Source organism: Phragmites australis, chromosome 6 (assembly GCF_958298935.1).
Source record: "Phragmites australis chromosome 6, lpPhrAust1.1, whole genome shotgun sequence".
Lineage (NCBI taxonomy): Eukaryota > Viridiplantae > Streptophyta > Magnoliopsida > Poales > Poaceae > Phragmites > Phragmites australis.
Window position 1 is genome coordinate 302,096 of NC_084926.1, and position 24,717 is coordinate 326,812.

At 42.3% G+C, this 24,717-nt stretch overlaps 1 protein-coding gene and 1 long non-coding RNA gene across 3 annotated transcripts; both read left to right on the forward strand.

Moving 5' to 3' along the window:
• Nucleotides 1-664: 664 nt before the first annotated feature.
• Nucleotides 665-3,517, forward strand: LOC133920856 (replication protein A 32 kDa subunit A-like). The gene is made up of 10 exons (XM_062365435.1): nucleotides 665-932; nucleotides 1,046-1,162; nucleotides 1,273-1,370; nucleotides 1,941-1,982; nucleotides 2,113-2,190; nucleotides 2,263-2,341; nucleotides 2,412-2,510; nucleotides 2,592-2,674; nucleotides 2,945-3,013; nucleotides 3,109-3,517. Exons 1-10 carry the CDS (start codon nucleotides 846-848, stop codon nucleotides 3,191-3,193), a joined length of 837 nt encoding a protein of 278 aa, XP_062221419.1. The 5' UTR covers nucleotides 665-845; the 3' UTR covers nucleotides 3,194-3,517.
• Nucleotides 3,518-15,859: 12,342 nt separating this feature from the next.
• LOC133920860 (uncharacterized) lies at nucleotides 15,860-19,540 on the forward strand. Of its 2 annotated transcripts, none has more exons than XR_009910171.1 (2): nucleotides 15,860-16,365; nucleotides 16,541-19,540. It is a non-coding gene; the product is annotated as an uncharacterized LOC133920860 (long non-coding RNA). The 2 variants fall into 2 exon arrangements; XR_009910172.1 differs by having other exon boundaries at nucleotides 18,800-19,540.
• The last annotated feature ends 5,177 nt before the right edge of the window (nucleotides 19,541-24,717 follow it).

Here is a 24,717-nt window from a genome sequence, read left to right on the forward strand (position 1 = left end):
AGCGCCATCACAGGCAAGGTGACACCAGCTATGCTCAGATAGATGTTCACATCCATCACAGGCCTGATTTCATCCATCCATCGGCTGCTCTATGTATCTAACTCTGAACTGTTCTGAACTTTGTTTGTTGATTGAATTAGTATTCTGAAACTATTCATCACTGCCTGTGAGTACATTTTCCCTTCTTGTTATCTCATTGTTGAACATGGAATTCGGCTCATTCAGGAATTGGACGTTATGTAGCTACCGGTTGTTGCAGTATCTCAGCTGATTCTGATAACTCAAGTGGTGGGTTTTGCTTCAAATCAATGATGTGTTTTGCGCTGCGAGGTTATAAATGTTGGTCTAGTTGAGGCTCTGATGCTGAATCCTGCATCATTTGCTTAGATATTATTTGACGCCAAATCTGCTTCATCTACTCGCTTCAATGTTCGGCCGAATGTAGCGCCTGAACAGTGAACGTATCATCAAGCTGCAACTTTTCTTGTTTATAGACCTCAAGAAGAAGAGAAAGCTTTTCTTGTTTCTAGATGTATAAACAAGAAAAGCTTTTTCTTGTTTATAGATCGGAGAAGAAAAACCTTTGTATAATCGATTGATCAGGGCTGAACCCATGCGTGTCAACGAATGTGAAAGGGCCCCGCTCGCAGATGAAACGCGCCTTGCGGAGAAAAGAAATGGCGGGAAGAGGGGGCGCGTCTCCCGCGCTTTTTCTCCATCTCCCGCCACCGCCAATTTCCTGCCTTTACAACTCCCCTCCCTTGTCGTTGCCTCCTCCGTCTCGCTAGGTGTTCTTCTCCGATCCCATCAATCCATCCGCCGCCGCGAGAACAGAGTCAACCAAGATGTTCCCAAGCCAACCCGACACCTTCTCACAGTCGCAGCTCACCTCCTCCCAGAATGCCGCCGCTGACTCCGCAACCCCTTCCAAGGTCATCTCCTCCTCTCGCCCTCATCCCCCTCCTGGTTCTTCAAGTTGTATTTGTTGAGTGGGATCCATGTCGGTTTGTTGAAAAAGGTTACCTTTTCCCTTTTGGATTTGCAGATGCGGGGCGCGTCGAGTACTATGCCCCTCACCCTGAAGCAGATCGCCGACGCGCAGCAATCTGGCACCGGCGAGAAGGGCGCTCCCTTCGTCGTCGACGGCGTCGAGACGGCTAATGTATGGGGGCTAATTATGCCTCTTTCTTGATTTCTCAGCGTTTCCTCTTCGTCGTGTGTTGTTGATGTGTTCCCACTTAACTTGAGCATGGGGGTGGCGGCGGTTTGCAGATTAGGCTTGTGGGCATGGTGAACGGCAAGGCGGAGCGGACGACGGATGTGTCGCTCACGCTCGATGATGGCACCGGCCGCCTCGATTTCATCAGATGGTGAGACCATTTCCACGAATCACTTACTTTAGTTTCCAATTTTATTTTATGTTTTTGTTCAAAGGATACTACTTTACTCTTTTCTGCTTTAAGTGTCATTGCTGGATGCCAGATACTACTTAAATTTCCTACTTTAGTTTTAATAGGATACTACTAACTCTTATCAGAATTGAAGGCATCGAAGAATGGGAATCTGCAAACTACAATTTAGAAGTCTTAACCTTTGCTGCTTGATGGTTAAACACCGCTTTTTAGCATCAGTTCTACAGTAGGGGAACACATAATATTCTAGTGTATATCACTGATTTAACACGAGGCAGTGTAGGTGTGTACATGTTAAGTGATTTTTTTCGAAAGGAAAAGGGTCTGGATTTGCAGTGAAATTTCAGAGCTATTTGTGGTGTTCTTTTTTCCTTCTGAAAAAAGGCATCAGCTCTTTAGTGTTAGGCCCATTACACTGCAATCATACCCCTTCAACCAAGGTCTTCATGGCTAATCTTGATGATGTATCTGCGATCAGTAATAGGTTTCCACGCACATAGTTATTTTATTTCTGTTTCTGTTTCACAGGGTGAATGATGCTTCAGACTCTAATGAAACTGCTGCTATTCAGTAAGTATAAGCTATAACTTTTACTTTATTCCTAAAGCATTTCACTGTCTTCCCCTTTCTGGAAGAAAGTTGTCATGTTTTCCTTTCAGAGGGATCATCACTTTTTTTCTTTTACATTTTGCTTGCCAAGGAATGGTATGTATGTCTCGGTCATTGGTAGCCTCAAGGGACTTCAAGAGAGGAAGCGTGCTACTGCTTTCTCAATCAGGTACAGTGTATTCCTTTAAGCTGAAAGGCTCTTGCAATGCAGCATATAGATAACGTATATAATTTATTTCAGGCCTATAACTGATTTCAATGAGGTTACGCTGCATTTCATTCAGTGTGTTCGGATGCATATAGAGAACACTAAATCAAAGGTATTGCCCTGTTCCATACTAATGTCCTAGAAATACTCCCATGTTACAAGGCTTTTTTTCTACATCGTAGGTTGGGAGTACTTCACAAACAAATTCTTCTATGGGAGCCTCAATCTCAAATGGATTCAGTGAATCAAAATCAAGCACAACATCTTGGAAATCCAATCCAGTAAGTTGTAGTTGCCGTTACTGCATTGACCACATAATTAAACTGTTTCAGATATGATCATGCCTTTACTGATTCCTATAGGCACCAGTGACCAGTGGAACAAATGGATCCAAGACTGATTTGAATCAACAGGTGCTGGATATTTTCCGCGAACCAGCAAACGTGTAAGTTGCACATCTACTGTCCTTCCTTTGCCTTCTAGGAAATATACATTATTCGGCCTCTCCAATAAATTATATAACAAAAAGTTTTTATGCCTGATCTTTTTTGTGCTCATCATTATTTGTTTCTTATGAAAATACGATGCTCCATTACCCGTTCTAGGTTTGCATATGAAAGAACAATTACTTTCCCCTTGACAAATAGAAATTTCATTTTTTGCAATCGGTGCACTGCAAATTGCTCATCATTGTTTGTCATTGTCCCATTGACAGTGAGAGTGAGCATGGGGTGCATTTTGATGAAATTGTCAAGCGGTTCAAACTGCCAGAGAACAAGATCTGGTCTCTCTCTCTCTCTCTCTCTCTTACACACGCCCGTGCCCCCACCCACGCACTGTATGCTCAGTGGCTAATGTGCAGCTTTCTTTGTTGTGCAGGGAAGCTATTCGTTACAATGAAGATGTTGGGCATATTTACTCAACAATAGATGATTTCCATTACAAGTCAGCTTTGACCGACTGAAGTTGTGATCAAAATCAACCATATTTATTTACTAGCATCCTAGCTGTTTGTGTAACGACTGATTAGCCTAGAGGGGCAATCGCTTCCTAGCTGCTTGTGACCAAAGTCAACCATATTCGTCTGAGAGACCTGATGCCACCTCCTTGTACCAACTTAAGAAAGATGCTCTTGAGCAAAACTGTTGATGGTGTTAAACGAAGATGATCCTATATTTATGGGGCATGGAAATATCTTGCTGTCCTGTCTCAACTAGTTGTTTTGCATCATTTGATGAAGTTATGACAATGATGATGAGTAACTCTTTGGTTAAGTTGTGATAAAATGGTATTGAGGGTGTCATTCATCATCTTGATTAATGTTGGGAGCTGAATGCAATGCCTACGTGTATGTATATTTACCTGGATGCGGTAGTGGTGCGATTAGCATTGCGGACCCTCTCTATTATTTCTTGTGCTATATTGGGACACAAAATCTTCGTTGTCCGTAGTTGCAGGCTTAGAGAACGGTGAATAATTGCTTTCGTAGAATCAGTAGGTTTGTGCCATTTTGTTGATGAGATTAGGCGGTGCTCGGTAAGAATTTTTCGATAATGGAAGCTTTTATTGTACTCAGTTAAATACATCAAGATGATACAATCGAACTGAGAACACTCCCGGCCTCTGCATAACTAAGATGCACACAGCCAAAAGAAGAGAAAAAGAAAACATCATGAAAAATTATCATAAAAGGGAACAGGAGTTGCTAAAGTGCGCCAATTCTCCGATTAGACCGCCACCCAAACTCCTGGGTAAAAAACTCCCTGACCACTTGCTCCAACTGTTGACACGCCTGTGCAACCAAATCCCGAGAAGCTGGTTTCTGTAAGATGCCCCAGGTATGGAGCCAGTGAGTACATTTGTAGATAACCTGCAAATGAGAGTTAATATTTCTCTTATCAAACACCATATCATTCCTGCATAACCATAATGATCAGCAAATAGCGGCCGCCCCCAAGAGGACTTGTGATTTCAAGTCCTTTCTAATACCCCATAGCCAAGTACCGAACATATGAGATACACTACAAGGTCGGAAAAGTCCTGAAGCCACTTGTATGATAGACCACACAGCACGGGCAAGCCGACATTCAAAAAACAGATGTTTGATTGTCTCCTCTTTGTGACAGAAGCAACACTTCGTACTGCCTTGCCAATTACGCTTAGCCAGATTATCCTTTGTCAGCACTACGCCTTGGCGTAAATACCAAAGGAAGATCTTGACTTTGAGTGGGACCTTCAGGGCCCGTTTGGCAGAGCTCCAGATTCAGCTTCTGAGCTGAATCTGGAGGAGCTCTGCCAAACGGCAGAATTTGGCTTTAGCTCCCTGAGTGAATCACTTCTCCTGATTCACTGAAATGAACTAGAAGCTGAGGAGCTGAAAAAAGTAGCTTCTCCTGAGGAGCTGACCACGCTGATTCTCCTGATTCATAGAGTTTATCCTAGAGAATCATTAAGAATCACTTTCAGCCACAGAATCACTTCCTCAGAGAATCAATTTTTTTAGAGAATTTGAATCAGGAGAAGCTCTGCCAAACAGGCCCTCAATTTTCAAAGGTGTTTGTTAACATTGGGAAACTCACAATGTACTAAGGCAAGATAATGGGATTTCACCGAGAACAGCCCATTTTGGGTTAAGGTCCAGCGGAATTCATCTTGCACTTGACTGAGTGCTCGGTAAGAATGAACATGATAGAAGTTATGGTGCTGTTCATTGCGGCAATGACACCATGAGTTCTCTACAGCATCGAGTTTTGCCAGAGTGTTTGCATGCCACAGTTACATAGATGCAGTAATTCTTAAGAATCTTTACCTGATGTTTAGTGTGGATGAGATTCAGTGGTATGCAGGGTTGAAGAGCGACGGCCTGTGTGTGCTTTGCTGTGCTGGTGCTGGGTCCAATTCCAATTCCAACCACCGTACGGGCATGCAGTACAGGTCCGCATGAATTATGTTGCTGCACTGCAGCCGACGTTACAAGCAAGGCATTTTGCATGACATGATGCAGTGCGTCATCAATTCAGTTGTTTCCGTAACAACCTTGCTTGGCCAACCGATGCAGAGCAAGCAGGCCAGGCCAGGCCGTCTCTGAACTTGACGCCAAACCGAACGGGACCAGAGTGAGATGCAGAGCAGAGTATGCATGCATATACCACCAGCAGCTTCAGGTCCGCATGAATTATGTTGCTGCACTTGGCAAAGAGCCAACTATAGTGCTATCGTCGAGCGGTGCCTAGCTGTTTGTGTTTGATACCTCAAGTTATCTTGGAATTGCTTGCTGCTCGGATGAGATTTACTAGATGTTCAGTATTGCATAAATGCATGAGACCTCTAACATATGAATGTCTGAAGATGGTGGTCGCAGCAGCCTTCCTTTCCTTTCACCTAAGAAACATTAATTATTGTCTGGCTTCTTCACCCGACCTTCTGCTCAGTTGATATATAGCGCTTGTCCGGTTCAATGCTCATACAGCAGCAACAGTAGCTCAGATGCAGAACGGACGGGTAGCCTCCAGGACCCGGCTGCAGGCTGTCTGAACCATGAAGGCCGGCCGGCAGAGCTGCTGCTCGTGGATGACGATCTGAATTCTTTAGGTTAACATTGCCTGGAGGAGTACTAGTACTAGTTTACTAGGTTGTTGTCTCGTTGGTTTCTTATCATCATTTTGCTTTTAAACTTTCGCTGTCTGCATGTAGATCTTGAGGAGCAGCGGCAAGGCATCAGGGCGATCACATCGACTGTGATGTGCCAATCGATGGATGGATGGATGGATGGATGGACCAACCAAACCAATCAACCATCGGACGCGTTCTTGTGCGGATGAGCTCCCAAGCAGCTGTATCGATCAACATCTGCCTGTCTGTCTGTCTGTGGAATCTAACAGCAAGGGAATTATGGGATGAATATTAGGATTCAGTCAAGTTGTAAAGCACTTGTATTTCCACTTGCTATCTCCCATGCATGTTCAGTCCAGATGACTGTCAGCCTAGCCTAGCCTAGCTAGCTTAATGCATGGAGACATGCATTGCAGTCACCAACGCTAGCTAGCCTAGCCTAGTAGGCAGCAGTACGAGCTACTCCATTACAAGTCCATCAGCAGCAGCTCCCTTTCCCTTGTTGCTTCTTTCAGGCAAGAAGATTCATGAATGAATCATTCAAATCTGTATTAGTATCGTTTTCGAGAGACGAATTCATATTGTTCTGCTCTGCTCTGTTCTGTTTTGTTGTGTTGTAGCTACAGGAAGCTGTATATATACAACGAGGCTTGTGCTCACTGGCCTATATAATGCAATGACGGTACCAAAATGAGAAGCTAGTGGGTACTGCATGCATGGCTGTCCTGTACGTATATAACTCGTACGGAAGGGTGTTAATCAAGAAAGGAGGAATAGAATGCTGTAATTTTGCTGCATCTGCAAGCAAGCTAATGGATCGGAGCCTGTACGTCTGTTCAAGGTGACAGAGAGGATATATTTGGCAGCTACTCCGGTCCAGTTGGTAATCATGTCCTTGCTTGTTGTTTGCATGCACGACAGTAGCTAGCTTAGCTCGCCTTTAAGTTTAAGCTCTAGCTTTGTACCATGGCATGCATGCTCTGTTCATTTCTGCTGGACCGGACCTATCTAATCTACCTACAGCTGAGCTGATGATCCATCCACCGTGCTCTGCACATGCATGTATTACTCGCACATACTTATTAATTGTACATACCATCCGATGATGCATACAAGAATTTTTCCATCGGAATGGACTTTTTTGATGCAGAAATAAACTATCTGAACAATGTAAATTATCTCTGCAGACAGACAAGGCAGCATATATTTATACCGCATGCATGCAAAGAGATTCGGAGACAGACAGACATCTGTAGAGGATTTGGTCAGAAACGACGTAACCTGATTTGGTAGCTCGTCCAATCAACATGAAATTAATCTGGAAATTAATAACTCAGATGGAGGGCACAGTGATTTCACTGTACTGGCTGGATGTATTCTTGCGGTGGTTGCAATTGGTTATCAATCCAAGTCATTTTCATGCCTTAATAATTATATAATTATATAGCAATCAACTCCTTTTAGAGCCCACGCTCTAGCGACTCGCGCGCGACTCCACCCTCCACCTAAAAGCCCTCACAACAAGCTAGATTCAGCCGCCGCCACCGGTGAACGGACGTCGACGGCGACGGCCAGTGACGACCCGAAGTCGGGCGTCGCGGTTGTAGTCCCTCTCTCCCCCGCCGATCTCTCCTTTCCTCTCCTCCCCTCACCCCCCAGAGTGTTCCTCTACGGCGGCAATTCGGCCATTCTCGTCTCCAGCTAGTCGGATCCGAGTGTCCTAGGGCCGGATCTGCTAAATGCGATGATGGATCTACTCTTTGGGCTCCGACGGTGTCGTGGAGTGCTGTTGTGCTTGCTTCTCCGTCAGGCGACGCACATGATGGTGGCTTGCCATCTCTGGCCACCGGTCCCCTCTTCTCAGCCACTCGTCACCTCCTCCAGCGCTGCTGAGCAGGGCCCCAGCTCACCGCCGCGTCGTCGCCTCACCGGGGTGCACGAGATCCACCCGCGATGTCGTCGTCGTTGTCGCCGCAAAGCAGCTCGTCGTTTTCCGTGGGGCACCGACGCCTGCCCACCGTGTCTTCATCGTCCTCCAGCTTGTGCCTATCGCGGCCGAGCTCGTCATCGAGGACAACTCCCGATCTAGTGACAGCTTCTCCATCACCATCCGCTTTTCGCCGTTGATCTAGCGTGGCGATGAGATCTCGTGGTTTTCGGATGAGGATCAGCTTGTGCGGTGCGAGTTCAGCCCAACGACAGCTTATTTGGCTAACCCGATTGCCTCGGTAGGGGCTGGCGAGCTCTGTGGGCGGGGAGGCTCCAGGGCGCCGCCGCTCGTGTTGCTTTTGGCCAGCTGCAGGCCGTATGTTGCCCTTGTGCACCATACGACCATCTCTCGCTGGTGGGTGCTGACCCCCGTGCTCCTGGCGGTGGCTGGCTACTGTTGTAGACGATGTTGGTGCTACCCTAGTGACCATGTTGTGCGTTGCTGCTCTGTGGGCCGGGGCTTCGCCCCCAGTCGTCTCTTTTTGGTGGATGCTTTGTGCTCTAGTGTTGCTGCTCTTTTGTTGTGCCTCTGGCTTCAGAGGTTGTGCCGTTGTACGGGGAACTAAGGGCGAAAGCCCTTATTGGCTCCTGCCTTGTCGATAACGGTGGCGCCCGTGGGCGTCATAACCTCCCTAGAGGCGTTGTGATCAAGTTTCCCTCTGGGATTTCTCCAGGTGAAAACCCTGTTCAGCTTCTCGAACGAGCGATGACGGTTCTTTCACCGCTACCTTCCTAAAGGTGTCATGCCGGAGAATCCCTCTGTTATTTGCTACAACTTGCGGCACTTCTGCAGGGCACACCATCCTCCTCCATTGTTGTTCTGACCCTCTTCTAGTCGGCGGGGTTTCCCTTCACCTTTCGGCGTTTCACGGCCGTGCCTATGTTTCGATGTCCCAGGACCCGTCTTTGAGCTTGTTGTTTGGCGTGGGAGCTATCGACCGAGTCGGGTAATCGGGCGTGAGAGCTTGGCTCCGCCTGTTGAGTTGCCAGGTTGTTCTGGTCGAGGTGCTAGTAGGGTATAGTTACTTGCAGTGTAGCGTTGTTAGGTGTGAATGCTGGTTATTGTGTGGTTGTCAGGTTATAGCTAATTTATGTACCTTCGTCGTCTGGTTATCTGGGGGGGGGGGGGGTCGGGGTTTTCTTTCTTTTTTCTTTGTCTTGAGTGTGAGCTGGGTTCCGTAGGTTGTATTGATCTGCTTGTTAAGATTTTTAGACCCGGTTTTCCTTATAAACTAGGTCCTTTCTTCTTAATACAATGACGCGTAGCTCTCTTACGAGTTCGAGAAAAAAAAATTATATAGCAACCAAGAGCCACCAGATCAAATTTAATTCCACTATATATGTATATTTATGTACATATATATGTAGATATATGTATAATAAACCCCGGTCCGAGAATGTGTTGTAAATGCATGCATAGAACTTGAGTGGTGCCTAACATTATACGCGGGTGCCATACATATTATCGCTGGAGTAGCCACTGGTTGGCAGATCTAAGTTAAAAGTGGTGATCGATATGATCATTATAGTGTACCGTACGCAAACTACCTTAGAATATCATTGTCGAAGATAAGATAGTTTGATATGCATGGCCGCCTAGCAGCTTAATTGGCGATCTGGAAAGCAAAGAAGAAGTGAAATTTAAAGATGAACATGGCATGGGAATTACAAACAAATTAATTAAGGAAAATTCAAGGAAGGGATACAAGCAAATTATTAAAGCTAAGGCAGCAGCTCCTATATATATATAGGATATCTTTATACTGCGCCTATGTGCAGCGTACTTGCATCATACCCATAGGCCGCGCGCGTGCCCGACCGAGCAACCAACCAAGCTCTGATGCGCGCGTCTGCCCCACTGACTTAGCTTGCTCCCACCTACCTACCATGCAGGGCCACTGGATGACAAGCACGTTCCCACTGCGTGAGCAGCAATTATAACCAGTTGTAATTATGTACAAAGAGTGGTTATAACTATAAGCATAAAGTGATTATAATTATCTGTTACAACTATAGACAATGAGTAATTACAACTATATATATAGCGAGATTATAACTTAACTATCCAAGCTGACTGATTATAACTAATTACGACCATGTTGCAATCAGCAATGTTATAACTATATTGTTCAACATATTATAACTAGAGTGTCTAACATATTGTAACTATATCCACACTCAACTACCATGTTAAAACTAAAGTGTTTAACATATTGTAACTAGAGTGTCTACTGTGTTATAACTAGTACTCACTTGATAATGTATTGTTGTAACTAGAGTGTCTAATATGTTGTAACTATGTTTTTATAACTATAATGTTTAGTATATTATAACTTAACTATCTCTGAATCACAACTACAATTCAAATTGTAACTATAGTATAGCACAAAGCACAACTGTATGCCTATCATATTGTAACTATATAACGATCCTAAAACTTCATCAAAATATAGCCTTCATGAATCTTATTTTATTAAGAGTATTTTTTTTCAACAATATGTTTCAAATGGGTCGAAAATCGGATATACGGTTTTAGAGATATTGCATTTTAATGATTCGAATCAACAAAAAGAATCTCTGCATGCATACTCTGATATGTGGGTTCGATGTGTAAGTAATATCAGTGGATTAGCTCTCTTAGTTTGTTAACTTGCGAAAGGCTCAGCTAGGATGCATCTGAGAAGAAGCTGTCTTGGTCGGCCGCAATGTAGGTATTTCTGCGCCTATGCAGCACCTATTCTGCGTAGTTCTCTCTATTCTGCATATATATATATATATATATATATATATATATATATATATATATATATATATATATTCTGCAGGTATGCTCACTGTAGTTCATGCTGCGCACACCCCACAAGTTGTAATTCATAGTGTTTCAGGTTGTAACTCCCAGTGTTTCGGGTTGTAACTGGGAGATGTGTGCAGTGCGAGTAACAAGTTGTAACTCACAGTGTTAGCTTCTCGTGTTGTAATTATGCATTTCTAGACGTGAAGGTGTAACTGGTCTACCTAACAAGTTGTAACTCACAGTGTTTCGAGTTGTAACTGGAGGATGTGCGCAGTGCGAAGAACAACTGCACATAGGCGCAGAATAGCCTCGTCGTATATATATATATACACTGTATGTATATTCTGTAGGTATATTCACTGTAGTTCATATCTGCGTACATCCCACAAGTTGTAACTCACAGTGTTTTGGGTTGTAACTGGGAGATGTGCGCAGTGCGAATAACAAATTGTAACTCACAGTGTTAGCTTCTCGTATTGCAATTATGCATTTCTGGAGGTGAAGTTATAACTGGTCTACCTAACAAGTTGTAACTCACAGTGTTTCGAGTTGTAACTGGGGGATGTGCACAATGCGAATAACAAGTTGTAACTCACAGTGTTAGCTTCTCGTGTTGCAATTATGCATTTCTGGACGTGAAGTTGTAACGGATCTACCTAACAAGTTGTAACTCATAGTGTTTTGAGTTATAACTGGGAAATATACGCAGTGCGAATAACAAGTTGTAACTAACAATGTTAGCTTCTCGGCAATTATACATTTTTGGACGTAAAGTTGTAACTGATCTAATTAATAAGTTGTAACTCACAGTGTTTCGGGTTATAACTGAGAGATATACACAGTGTGAATAGTAACTGTACATAGACGCAGAATAGCCTCGTGTGTGTGTATATATAAAAGATGGGATGGAATTTTCTTTGCAGCGCCTGTCGAGCGTTGGCACTGCACCACCACCTGCACTGCATCTTGTGTCGTGAGCTGTTCGGTTTCCTGAGATGCTTGCATTGCTTGTCGCTGCACACTGCGCTACAATATATATTGATGCATCTGTACATAATTCATCCATTCTTCTACTGCGCTGCCACTATCATACCGCCTGTTCTGTAAAGTGCAGCGTCTAGCTAGCTTCTAACAAACTAATTGAAGCAAATATTTATACGTACATGCACATCAATCGTGCCAGCACCGCAGTGTACGTATTACGTAGAATAATAACAGTCCGCCGGATTATTCGTTGGAATTTAGGTAACAGGCCCATACATCATGCATGCATCATTCATGGTTGTAGTCCCTGACTGTAACATCAAAGCGACACGTACACCTTTTGCCTCCATACACTGTCGATCAGTTGTTACAAAGAACAAATTAATTAATTTAGAAGAAAAAGGGGCAAAACCGGTATCATTTCCTAGTTATCCATATGAATAAAATATCGACACAAAGCAGCAGGTCGTGAGTCACTTCTTTACAACAAAGACGTATACACATCCACATCATTATATATTCACATCACATTCATACCATATATGTTTCTTATCACACACTTAGAGATCCACCTACCACAGTGTGGGTATGCAACTAAGAGCATGTTTAGTACAGCTTTAGCTTCGAGATCTATACTGAATCTGAAATTTGTATGGTAAATAAAGTGATTTAGATTTTTATTTTTAATTTAAAATAAAATATTGAGCTTCAATGTAAGATACTTCTTTACTACATATTCATATCACACTCACACCCTATGTGTTTCTTATCACACACTTAGAGATGCACTTACTATAGTGTGTGCATGCATGCATCTAACCCTATATGTGTTTCTTATCACACTGCACACTTAGAGGTACACACTGCACACTTAGAGGTGCACTTACCACAGTGTGTGCATGCAACTAAAACACTCCAAGGCACTCGTGTGTTAGGCTGGTTTGTACCAGGTGTTGTCAGTTCCGATCTCTAGCTATGCATGCATTACGCTGCAAACTAAGCTCAGCTCTGATCATTTTAAAATTAAACCCGGGTGAGCTTACTTTGAGCCGAGTTAGAGATCAATGAGCCAGAGAGTAGGCTCATATATACTCGATTCCTTTTGAACTCAAGCGAGTCTAACACTCCAAATACATGTACTATACTAAATATATTACTGAATAATGTTTTGGCTACCTTTTGGTGATTAATTTATTACAGTAACAAATAAATCAAAATCATTAAGTAACAACAGTGGCAGAAACATACACAAATGTGAAAAGGCGATTCCAATTGCCACCCGACATATATTTTTCACAAATATATTCATATATAAGAATGCAGGAAAATGTTTTTTAGAAAGTACAAGCATGGAGTCGTCCTTTAAAAAAAATCAAGGGAAGAATGTAGGAAACCACATGTAGTGCAACAGTGACATTAACTTTTTGTATTCCTTTAGGCCTGCAAGAAAAGCAGCCACTACTCGATCAAGATAGACTTAGTTTTCTGCGTGCCTTGATTCAAGGATGGACCAATGAATTTGGGTGCATCACAGGATCATATGGTGCGTAGACAAGCATGCAGATAGACTCTATTAGCTAGGATGATGGTAATCTCTAAATATACTAGTGCTATAAAATCAGAATTGTTTGATTGGTAATCTTTATGGGCTCCACGGCAATCAATGAGTGGAATGCTGTGTGTTTCAATTGCATGATGCCTATTTCCCTGGCCATGCACGGGCCTCAGTCGTCGCGATATGATCGATTCTAGAATACACGTGAGAAGTGTAACAGTACTCATGGCGAATGCTTGTGATCCGGCAGGTACAACTTCCCGTTTACTCCAGGATTCCACAAATTCAATAAGAGATTTGTTACGGTGCTTGGGGAACCTCAAGTTACTTCCCCTCCAAAATGTTTTAACAGTTGATCTTGATAAGGGCATTTTAGGAACAGCATTTGGTGTAAAGGACAGTTTAGTAATTGATCGTTTAGCTAATTAATCCCTTTAGCATCGATCTCACCTCTCTGTCTCTTCTGCCGCCAGTCTTTCTCGTCTCCGAACCGATCTGCATCAAGGCATCGAGCTCACGTCCTACTCGAGTGCTCCGACCGATGATTGTCTCATTCATCGCAGCGTCTACGCCAGCGCACGCCCGTACACGCGCAAGCTCGCGAACGAGCCAACACCTACACCGATCCCCTGTCTTGACACCAGCGTCCTCTTGTCCATGGCCATCCAAGAACTGAGGCGGTGGGGCAATGGGGGGGGGGGCTGAGAGGGGGTTCGGAGAAGGAACAGAAGAGGAGGTGGACGTGAGGAGGCGGCGTACGTGGCGGCGACGGCGACCTACGGCATGACGTGCCGATCTGGATCGGGAGCTACCTATTGAAATGACATAGACACGGACCGAGACCGAAATAGGTCAATATACCCATAGATGTGCTATTACTAAACTGCCCCTGTGTCTAATTGGATCTTGGTAACAAAATTACTAATTTACCCTGTGACTTTTTCTTCAACTTGGTACCGAACCCATACTTTTTGGTACCAGCCCACAACTTAAAGTACCTTTTAATAGATACTCAATCTTCTTAGCCGTTCAATTTGTCTAAATGGACGGCTTTGGTGACTTCCAAGCATCGTAAAAATTCTCATTCAATAATGCTCAAGGTTTAATCTGAAATGATACACGGTAGAAAAAAACAACTTGTGGTGGAATCTAAAATGGACGGCTTATATATTTTTTAGACTAGCAACTGCATACATATTTTATACATATAGAATCAATTTAGGATATATCAATCCGAAAAATAAAAGAATATAACATAAAAAAATTTGCATACACGAAATTTATAATATGATCATATAATTTTAGGAGGGAGAAATATGATGAGTACTTGGACAGAAGGGTGGAGAGGACCATATTGTTCATAGTTTATCGTCTGTAGCAATATTGTGAGGAGTATCAAGATAGTGACCTATTCATGAGGGGATGAAAATAAGTCTTGTATAATATCTTGGTGTAAAGATAGCGTAACAGAGGTAATCTTCGTAGTAGACAGTAGAGGAGGCGACATGTGGGCGGCAGCGCACCCTCTCCAGAAAGATGACACTGTAGGCGAAGTGCGGGAGGTGGTGCAACCTCTGGAGAAACCTAACGGTGAATATATGAAAGTAAATATTGGACGTCCAGATATAACAGCAAAATAATAGGAGATTGAATGTATTTTTAGAATATATAGAAGAAAAATATTAGATATCTGGGTATAGAAGACAAATAATGTGATATTGAATGTATTTTTTGAAGGAGGAATGTGATCCACTTTTCAGGATGACCGTTTGATCAACTCGACTAGACAGTGGAGATTGATCTAATCTGTCACAACTCGTGTATTTTATAAGAGTATAGATTAAATCTCGAGAAAATAGTACATGCACATGTGAGTGAGTTCAATGGTCAAAGCACATGTTCGCGCTACATGAGTTATTTCATCAATCTTGTTTAGACGTGTGTTAGGATGCACCCATATGAATGTGTGTAGGCGTAAGGATGGTGTGTGCGTATCCGACTTATACTTAAAAAATGAGGGACTAGTACATTTATGTAATTTCAGTGGGAAATCCACATAATTGATGCTGGGAATCCTTAGTCTAATGAAAATGATGTCAGGGGTCTTATATTCTTATATACATGCCACCCATTTACTGCGGCCGTCTCCTATATTCACATAGTCAGATTTAAGTTATGCGTTCTAGATATCCAAAGTTCGGATGTCAGACCAATATAATCATGAATTTCCATAACATTGCGCGGGTTATCCATATGGTATTAAATGTGTATTGTAAGCTTTAACATCAGGACATGCGAAACTTGCACATTGTCACCCCGGCCGAAAGAAATAACTTGCACATTGTGGCGTTTGGACTACCTATACAGTCACTTTTTTCGACGTGTTCATTCTAAAATCCTTGAAATCGGTTGCCAGCAATTTAGTGGTACTTTTGGTTCAATGGATTCTCTTTCCATGTAAAAAAATCGTTGAATTTGGGCGAATATCCTTGATTTGGGTATTATATAAGGTACCCAAATTGTGTAATTTGCTGCAGCAGCAGAGGTGGCGGAGGAGGATTGATCCATGAAAATTAAGCTAGCAGCAAACTGAGGTAGCAGGCAGGCAGGCAGGCAGGCAGTCTGGGTCCGGCCGCACGTGTGTGAGCGGAAGTTATATTGGAGCGATCGAGTGCCGCCAGGCTCTCTCTCTCTCTCTCATCGGCAGGTTTTGGCCTCCGGCCATCGATCTCTCTTCTCTTCAGGTCTCCCCTCGATCCACCCGCCAGCTGGCTTATCATCTGCCGGTGCTCTCGCTCGCTTCTCCTTCCTCCATCGTCTATTTATACGGTCCCCTCTCCTCCTCCTCTGCGTACAAATCTCTCACACACATCTCTCTCTCTCTCTCTCTCTCTCTCTCGCGGACCTCAGAATTCCCTGTGCTCTTCTGTCTGCAAGATCGCGGGCATGTTCTCCACAGGCTTTCTTGAACTGTGAACTCGTGCTTGAATCTCTCTCGGTAAATTCCGTTTGGATTAGATCTCCTTCCGATCACGAGTTTGTTGCCTTGTTGATGGTTCAAGAAAGTCCTTGGAAAACATGACGCGTCTTTCCTTTTTCTTTCTTTTTAATTCTCCACGTAAGTATGGACAAAGACATGGGCCGGTGCTATCTCCTTCATCAGCGCGCGGCCAGCCGGAGACAGCCGATCTGCAGGTTTTAGGTAAACATATCTGATGGATTATGCATAATTCCTTCGCGGTGAATTTTGATTTTGGTTCATCAACCTTGCGGTTAATTTCATTGTGCGTACGTAGCTAGGGAGATCTACACCTCGATCTATTGTCTTAATTTTGGCTGCTGATCGATCCTGCCGTCTTGTTTCTTATCGTATGCAGATCTACCTTGCGCCTGCGGTGTGTGCCCAAATGCATGGTGTATTTTGAATTGTTTATTTTAACCATCCACTTTTCTATTAAATCTGCATAATTGGCCAAATCGATTTTTTATTTTTTTAGACCTAACTCAACTGTCTTATTCTTTAATTCTTTGAGGGAATATTATATTTCCTGTATATCTAATTACGTTATCTTTCTTTTAAAATTTTCAGGTACAGGTAACACTATCTATGCCATGCTTTATTATACCATGTCATTTTAAAATTTTGTTATTGCTAGATCTTGCAGTAAAAGCTCATTTGGCTTATATATAATAGTTGAGTGGGTAGACTGCATATCAGTAACACCAGTTTAATTCAACAGTAACTGCAGTCGTAAAAAAACAGAAGGTTTCAATAGTACTGCAGAAATTCAAGCAAACAAATTTTGAGTAGCTAACTAGGCCCTACAAGGACATGTCTTGCGAATTTGTCCATTTCCTCTCTCCCTTTCCCTTTTCTTAATTTTTTGGTTTCGTGAGTTTCGATGGTGCTTACGTTGAATTGTGCTTGTTGGCTGTATCTTCGACTTGATCAATTTACGAAAATCATTGTACCCATGCTATTCACGATGACAGTATATAGTTCCTGGGGATGTAGAGTTAGCAAAAAGGTTGGAACATGTAAAGATCGCTTCATGGTTCACATTGAAGTGTTAATTTGCACCAAATTTCACATATATATACCCAAGTGAAAGACTAAAAGGTTTAAATATATGCTTGGTTCGGTTGTTTTGCACCGTGGATTCATTTTAGTTGGGCAAACATTTACTGGCTACAATAGTCTGTTACGGTTGTGGCGTAAAACATGCTTTCAACTATCAAACTCTTATGCCTAAGCCTAAACATAGTGAATTTGCATGCTTCTGAAAAGCCACCGAGAGAGACACTATACATTGTAGTAATATACATGCGTGTATAACAATAGAGAGGTGTGTAGGAATAATGTCAACCGTATCTTGGAGAAGAGAGCACCAAATTCTCGTGAGAGAAGAGAAGAGAAGAAAAGAAAATGGGTGCCCATGGCATGGCATGCGCCGTCCTTTGCACCAACGGGTGGACCTGGAGCAGCTGCATCAGAGCAATGCATCCATCGATGGCTGCCTGCTGATTTACTGTTGGACTGTACGTTGTTGGTCCAGAAAGATAGATGGCGTGCACGGGCGTGCACCAGTGAAATGGCAGCAGACCACAACGCAGCTCCAGCTCCAACTCTGTACGACGATCCATCCAGCTGCTGCTGCTGCTGCTGCTCCGCTCGCTTTTCTTCCCTCGTGTCCCGTCGATCCATCCATCCTTGTCCTCCTGATCTGTCGCTTCATTCCATTTCCACCCCTTTTGTATTTTTCTCTCGCATTATATTCTTGCTTTCTCCCTCCTGCAACATTTTATTTCCAACCCAATTCAATTCTGGCGATCTCATTGCATCCTGTAAATGGGAATCTGAATCTGCCAATTTATCTACGGAATTGACGTCCGGCTCTAGTAATGTAATGCTGCCTGAACCGGAAAGGCGGAAAACGTCGGAATCGTCTCGCTGTTGGCACCCACTGTAATCATCAAAAGGAAGGAGCCTTCTTTTTTTTTTTAATCCTCAGCAAGCATCCATCGATGGGCAGATCCATCACCCCGTATCAGAGCTGAAGGAGCAGCGGAACCAAAAGGCTCCTTGCTCAGTGTGCTGTGGTGAGAGAATTGCAGCGCAGCGCAGCGCAGGGAGATGAAGTGACATAACTCTGTCTCCCTGGTCGCTCTTCTGCGCGTGCATGCATGCAATGCATGCGTAGTAAGTAGAGTAGCTGTTCGATCCATCTCTGCTTTGCTTTGCTTTCCCTGTGCTGTGTAGGAGCTGCGAATTTCATGCTCTGCTCTGCACGGTAGCAATGAGCATGCTGCATCCATATGCACAAGCGTCTTCCTTCCCTCCCTCCTTTCTTTTCATATATGTACAAGCTGCACAGAGAATTTTCTTCACTGTTTTCTTGCTCCGCCAACCTGTTGCTATATATCTATGATATAATTAAAGTTCAAGTCCTTAACTGTGTGGATCAAATCCTGACGAAGAGTTACCACTGCATGCTGTAATGTAATTGAGTGATGTTGGCAGTTAGGCCTATTTTTTATAATCTGAAATTGAAACAGACAGTTAATAGAATTAAATTATAACAATTTGGTTCTTAGATTGCTACAATCTAACAATCAATCTCATCTGACTATTTCAGATTGTGAAGTACGAAAGACTAAAATACCTATATCTTTTGTTGAAACTACCCGCCATTGCAATCGGGTTTTCACCCCACCCCGATGCACCTACAACCCCCACCCATTCGCCCGATCGCACCCGACACGTTCCCCTGCTCCTACGAAACCCTAGGCACCACCCCCACCGTCGAAAACCGAGTGCCGCCATCGAAAGTGCACGGATCCAGCGCGGATGGATCTACTGGACCTCAACACGGAGGCACCCGAGGTCACCGTCACCATTGCATTCCAAGACACGTTGCAAGCTCCGATGGATGATGTGGATGGCTCATTCCCCAACGCGGAGACCGTTCCCAACGCTTGTTGTCTTCTAGGCGGCGCCGCTGCTCTTCGTCTCGGCGCAGAGGCCTGCCACAGCGCGGTGACCTGCCCTGTTACGGTAGCCCAGCGCGGCTGGGGAGCCTAGGCGTACAAGGCACCGTGCCTCTTCGTCGGCGTGGCTTTCAACATAGCAGCCGACGTGGCAGTCGTATCATCTGTCGGCGCACCATTTGTATTTGAGCTTGTTTGTGTTTGATCTTGCCATTTGTATTTGTGTGATGAGGCACTTGTGAAGTTATTGATGTCTTGAAGAAAATTAGCACTAATTGATTATTTGTTTTGGATGCTGTTACCATTCTAGATGTTGTTACTATTTTGGATGCTGTTAATTGTGGATAGATATTACAGAGAGTTTGGTTAATATATCTTAATTGTGGATAGATCTTACATAAGTTTGGTTGATACATCTTACAGAGAGTTGAATTGTTGTGCTAGTAAAAGAATTGTGTTTGTCATGTTGTCTACTACAATTTGGACTCCCACTTGTCAAAATAATCTAGAACTTCTATGTGTTGATGAAAGAACATGAAAGCAAAGATCAATTTCTTGTTTTCATGTATATTTCTATGTCAGAGCATCATAATTTGGAGTCCATTTATATGTCTTCTTCTTTTTTTTTTAAGAATCTATCTGTGCTACTATATACTTTATTTGTAGGCAACGGAAGGAAGTGCGGAGCAACAGAAGGAAGTGTAAAGCATTTATGGCTAGCTAACTTTTTGTTAAAGCTGAGAACTATGATGTGTTCCTGACCTTAACCACTAATGAAGGAATGCTTGGTTGGTTGGAGAGGTGGTGCCAGAAGGAGGGTTATTATTAGTCATATATTTATTGTTTTATGAACTTATTTGCTTGTGACAATGGCTATGTAATATGTTGTTTGGACCTATGTTTGATAATTTATGTTGCACGAACTATCTCTAATGTTATGGATAAATAATTTATGTTTCATGAACTATCGATATAACTGTGTCGTATTGCAACTTTGTTTGTAGATGAATTGTACTGGAAGTGATGATGAGGATGGAACACTTGAGGTTGCACGTAATCAACAGGATGTGATTCAACAATATGGTGCTATATCTTGCTTGTTTGGTATATACTATGATGCAACTTTTCTGAACAAATCTGAGATGAATGAATCTGTCCTATTGGGTCATAATTGGATTATGAATAACTTTAATAATCTAACATCTTGCTTCAACATGTTTAGGAATAGTAGGTCACTTTTTTATAGGCTACATGAATTGCTTGTCTCATCATATGGCTTGAGGTCAACTGAGAAAGGTGAGTTCTATTAAATCTTTAGGCATATTTTTATGGATGATTGGGACTCCATATTCATTTAAACAAGCTAAAAACCGGTTCGAGAGGTCAACCGAAACAATTAGTAGAAAATTTCAAGAAGTGTTGGATTTTGTCTATCTCCTCTCAGCAGATATTGTCAAACTAAGAAATCCAGAATTTAGGACGGTACATCCTAGGCTACCAGGTGCTAGTTTTGCTTCACATTTTATTAATTGTATAGGTGCAATAGATGGGACACATATACTTATTGTTGTGTCATCGTTAAAGTTGGTTCAACATGTGGGACGCCGTAGATATTCTACTCAAAATGTTTTGGTTGTATGTGACTTTGACATGAGGTTCACCGTTGTTGTTGTGGGATGACCGGGATCGGTACATGATATGAGGGTGTTCAATGATGCTTTACATAAATATGACGATAAATTTCCACATCCTCCACCTGGTATACTCATATATTGCTTTGTTATCTCACTTGTTTCGATATCATAATTTTTTTTCTTATATTCTAAGTTGTGTTTATAGGAAAACATTTTATCTAATTGACTCAGGCTATCCTAACCGAGCGGGTTTTCTAGCTCAATACAAAGAGGCGAAGTACCATTTACCGACAAGGCCCACGACCAAGTGGCAAAAAGGAGGTATACAACCATTTGCATTCATCTCTTCGCAATGTGATCGATCGGTCATTTGGTGTTTTGAAGATGAAGTGGAGAATTTTTTTGAACCTACCAAGTTATCCTATGATAAAGCAAACAAAAATAATACTTGCATACACGGCTCTTTATACTTCATTTGAGAAAGTGCTATGAGGGATGAAGATTTTGATATGTGTGATCAAGATAAAAATTACATGCCAATACCCGAAGTATCTTTATCTCAAGGAAGTGGTGGCAATGCTGTATTTAGGGATGAAGAGGGGGACATGAATGTCTTTAGTGATAACATTGTTAATGTTTTGTTTGCTATGAGATAATAGGATGATTGTGAGAGGCTATTTGTATGGACAAATACTCGAGTTTGTATGAATTATGTATCTTTTAAACTTAATTTATGCATTTTGTATTTATGGACAAATATTCAATTAAGCATGAATTATTTACCTTTTAAATTTTATTTATGCATTTTCATATGTCAAAATAAACGTGTCACAAAAGAAAAAAGGCGTCACCTAAAATAGCTGAGGGTATTACAAACTATTAACAACTAAAAATAGCAATCCACTCACCTCAGAATACAAGTTGCTAAACAGCTACCAGCTTTTACAATCCTGATTGTAACAATCTAGCTTTTTATAATCCATAATCTACAATCTGCTTTTTACAATCTGTAGCTGAAATGAACGAGGTTTGCTCCGTCTCCGTTTTGTTTTGCTTTCTGACGGTGGGCGAGTTTCAAGATTGTTCCTAAATCAATCGATTTGTTTACATGTTGTCAATTTCAGTTCTCTCTCTCTCTCATGAACAATGTGTAGGATGTAAATAAAGCTAAGCAACTTCTAACCTGATTACCTGAGGCTTGGCATGTTGTTAATTGGTTAAAGCGAGTGACAAGTTGAAAGACGGATGCAAGAACTCACTAGCCAGCAATCACAGTGCTAAACACTAATCTATTCAGAAACTGAGGACATTCATGGTATGCAGGAATTTTTCAAAAATTCAGTTTACTAAATAATGATTATTTGTCAGTAAAGTGGTTCACTGTTACTGAAATGTACGTGTGATCCAACAAGACAAGAAGATACTAGCTTATAGGGATCAATCAATAATATAATTCAATTGTGCACCTGAATTAATGTAATCATGATGGCTGGCAATGCAATGGCATTATTTGTGGTGGCAATGAGTACAAGTCAAAGCAATATATAAGATAGAGATGCATGGTTTGATGTTGGTGTTGACATGACAAGGAGCAATAAAATAGATAAAAAGGTATGATTAGCCAGGATTTGATTTGGAGCACTCACTCAGCTTTTTAGGTGCAGTGTGGCTTTCATTCCATTCAATCAACAGGAGAGAGTAGAGAAGGTGCATGTGCATGTTGCTAGGCTCGGAAAAGGGATTGCGAAAAGATTTATTTGAAGGGAAAGTGAAAGTTAGTGGAGAGGAATGAATGTATGTATGTATGTGGGGAAGGAAACATGATGATGTTCTTCATGTCGTCTTTGCCTTGAATCCTAATGATGCATTCAGTTCAGAGTTGAGACACAGAGATAGAGAGCTTTTCCTTCTGCTTCTTCTTAACCTCACTCTTCGTAGTTGTCAACTTGTGATTATCTTGTTGTACCCTGAGTGGTGAGTTGTAGCTTTGACACTCAGGCCCCTTCTCCAGCCCCAACCAACCAAAAAGCATGCAATGCAATGCATGCCAGCAACAACTTTATTTTGGCAACTTTTTAGTTTTGTTTGTTTGCTTCAGCTAGATCTGCGTTTGCTCTTTTTCTGCGGTGCAGTGCAGTCTGCCGAAGTGTCCAGAATCCAGATACTCGAGAGAACCAAAACAGACTTCAGCGGCTATTATATCAGTGATGCATCACTATCATCATCTCTCCCAACATCAAGTAGGAGTATGTGTTTAACTACTCACAGAAAAGAGAACTTGAATTCTCCTCTTCTCTTTTTACTCTCTTTCAGGCCAGTAGCTAGCTTGTACACAACACTGCTACCTAGTACAGTCTTTATCCCAGCAACGCAATATTGTTCTAAATTACTGCATGGTGTCGTCAGTAGCAGTGCGTAATTTTGGGTTAACCTTTTTTGGGGCCAAATGAATTGAAGGACTGGTCTAGCTACTACTTGATGCTGCATTGGTTACAATCAATCCTTCCTCCCTGATGCTTGTCAACATACGTTTGCTTAAATTTGTACCAGATTAAGCTAAGTAGTGGTAATCGATGAAGCTGCTGAAATGAACTAGCTGATCGGATTCCCAAACAATTACCCTTAACTAGCTGCAAGCTAGGTGCCCATGTTGTGATCGATGTAGACATCAGCTAATGGCATAGTGTTAATTACCTAACTAGGAGTTCAAGAAGAAGAGGAGGGCCGACCGAGTCAGTGGTAAGATGTAGGAATCGATGGATGGATCTAGGAGCTTTTGCAAGATGGATCAAGCGATATTTTTTCAGAGTTTTAGGGACCATACCCCAGTCTCAATGCATTGCAATGGACCATATACGTATTAGTTTTGTAAGCTTGTACAGTTTACCAAATCAGTTAAGCACCGAGAAACCAAGCATCTGCCCTATTACGGAAAGTAACTGTCTTTTGGGGGCCTCTTCAAACCCCTACTGCAACTTTTGCGCCTGCTCTGCTTTCAGCTTCATCTTGGCACTCTGTTCCTCAACCCCTTTAGCCTATATATTCAGATCGCCAAGTCTGATTACATTACCACGTTCTATATCAGCTACCACTTCTTGGAAGTTGAACTTTTAGCTTCCAGGTCTTTTGGCTTCCGTTCCATCATCTGCACTACTGCCACTTGCTGATGTTTCCTCTTCCTCAGCAGCTCTATCCAATATATCATATCTCCATCTTCTACGGCATTGTCTTCTTCATGTCATGCTTGCTGTTGGCCTTGCAGTTCTCCTAACCCCAGCACCAGTTTGCTTTTCCAAGTTGCCTCATCACTTGTTCTCTCTTCTACATACAACATGATCATCCCTGGTCTTGCTACCAACTGCTGAGCACATGACATAGCAATTTTCGGTTCTGGATCATAGGATTAACTAGAGTAAATTTCATAAAACTATAGATAAGTTGATAAAACTATCACAAAACTACATATTTAAGAAATTATATCGCAAAACTACAAATATAGTGCACTATTGTATTGCAAAACTACATATTTAAAGAGTTGTAACATAAAACTACAGATTTCGTGTGCAAATATATAGTTCTGCAATATATTGACACACTAAATTTATAGTTTTGAGACAAATTTGCTCACTAAGTATGTAATTTTGCGATACACTTCTTAAATTTGTAGGTTTGCGATACAACTTTTTAAATATATAGTTTTATGAAATTTACGCTGTGTATTTTTAACAACATCCAAAGATGGGGTATTAGGCAGAGCTCCATGAAGCCCTGTCAAATGGGGTAGCTCCACATTTTCTTGGAGCAGGCTGATCCGCGGAGTTGATCTCATTGCATTACAAATCTGTAGAGTATGTGAAAGGGTTGTTCCACAAAAGCCTAATTTGCGAAGTTGGGAAAAAATTACCCATCATTGCCACTAAGGTAATGCTCCC

What these genes read in the sequence shown, in the direction of transcription:
- LOC133920856 (XM_062365435.1), top strand. Translation starts at nt 846, where the DNA reads ATGTTCCCAAGCCAACCCGACACCTTCTCACAGTCGCAGCTCACCTCC. An exon ending in ACGGCGTCGAGACGGCTAAT is followed by an intron (nt 1,163 to 1,272) that starts GTATGGGGGCTA and finishes GGCGGTTTGCAG; the next exon opens with ATTAGGCTTGTGGGCATGGT. An exon ending in CTGCCAGAGAACAAGATCTG is followed by an intron (nt 3,014 to 3,108) that starts GTCTCTCTCTCT and finishes TTTGTTGTGCAG; the next exon opens with GGAAGCTATTCGTTACAATG.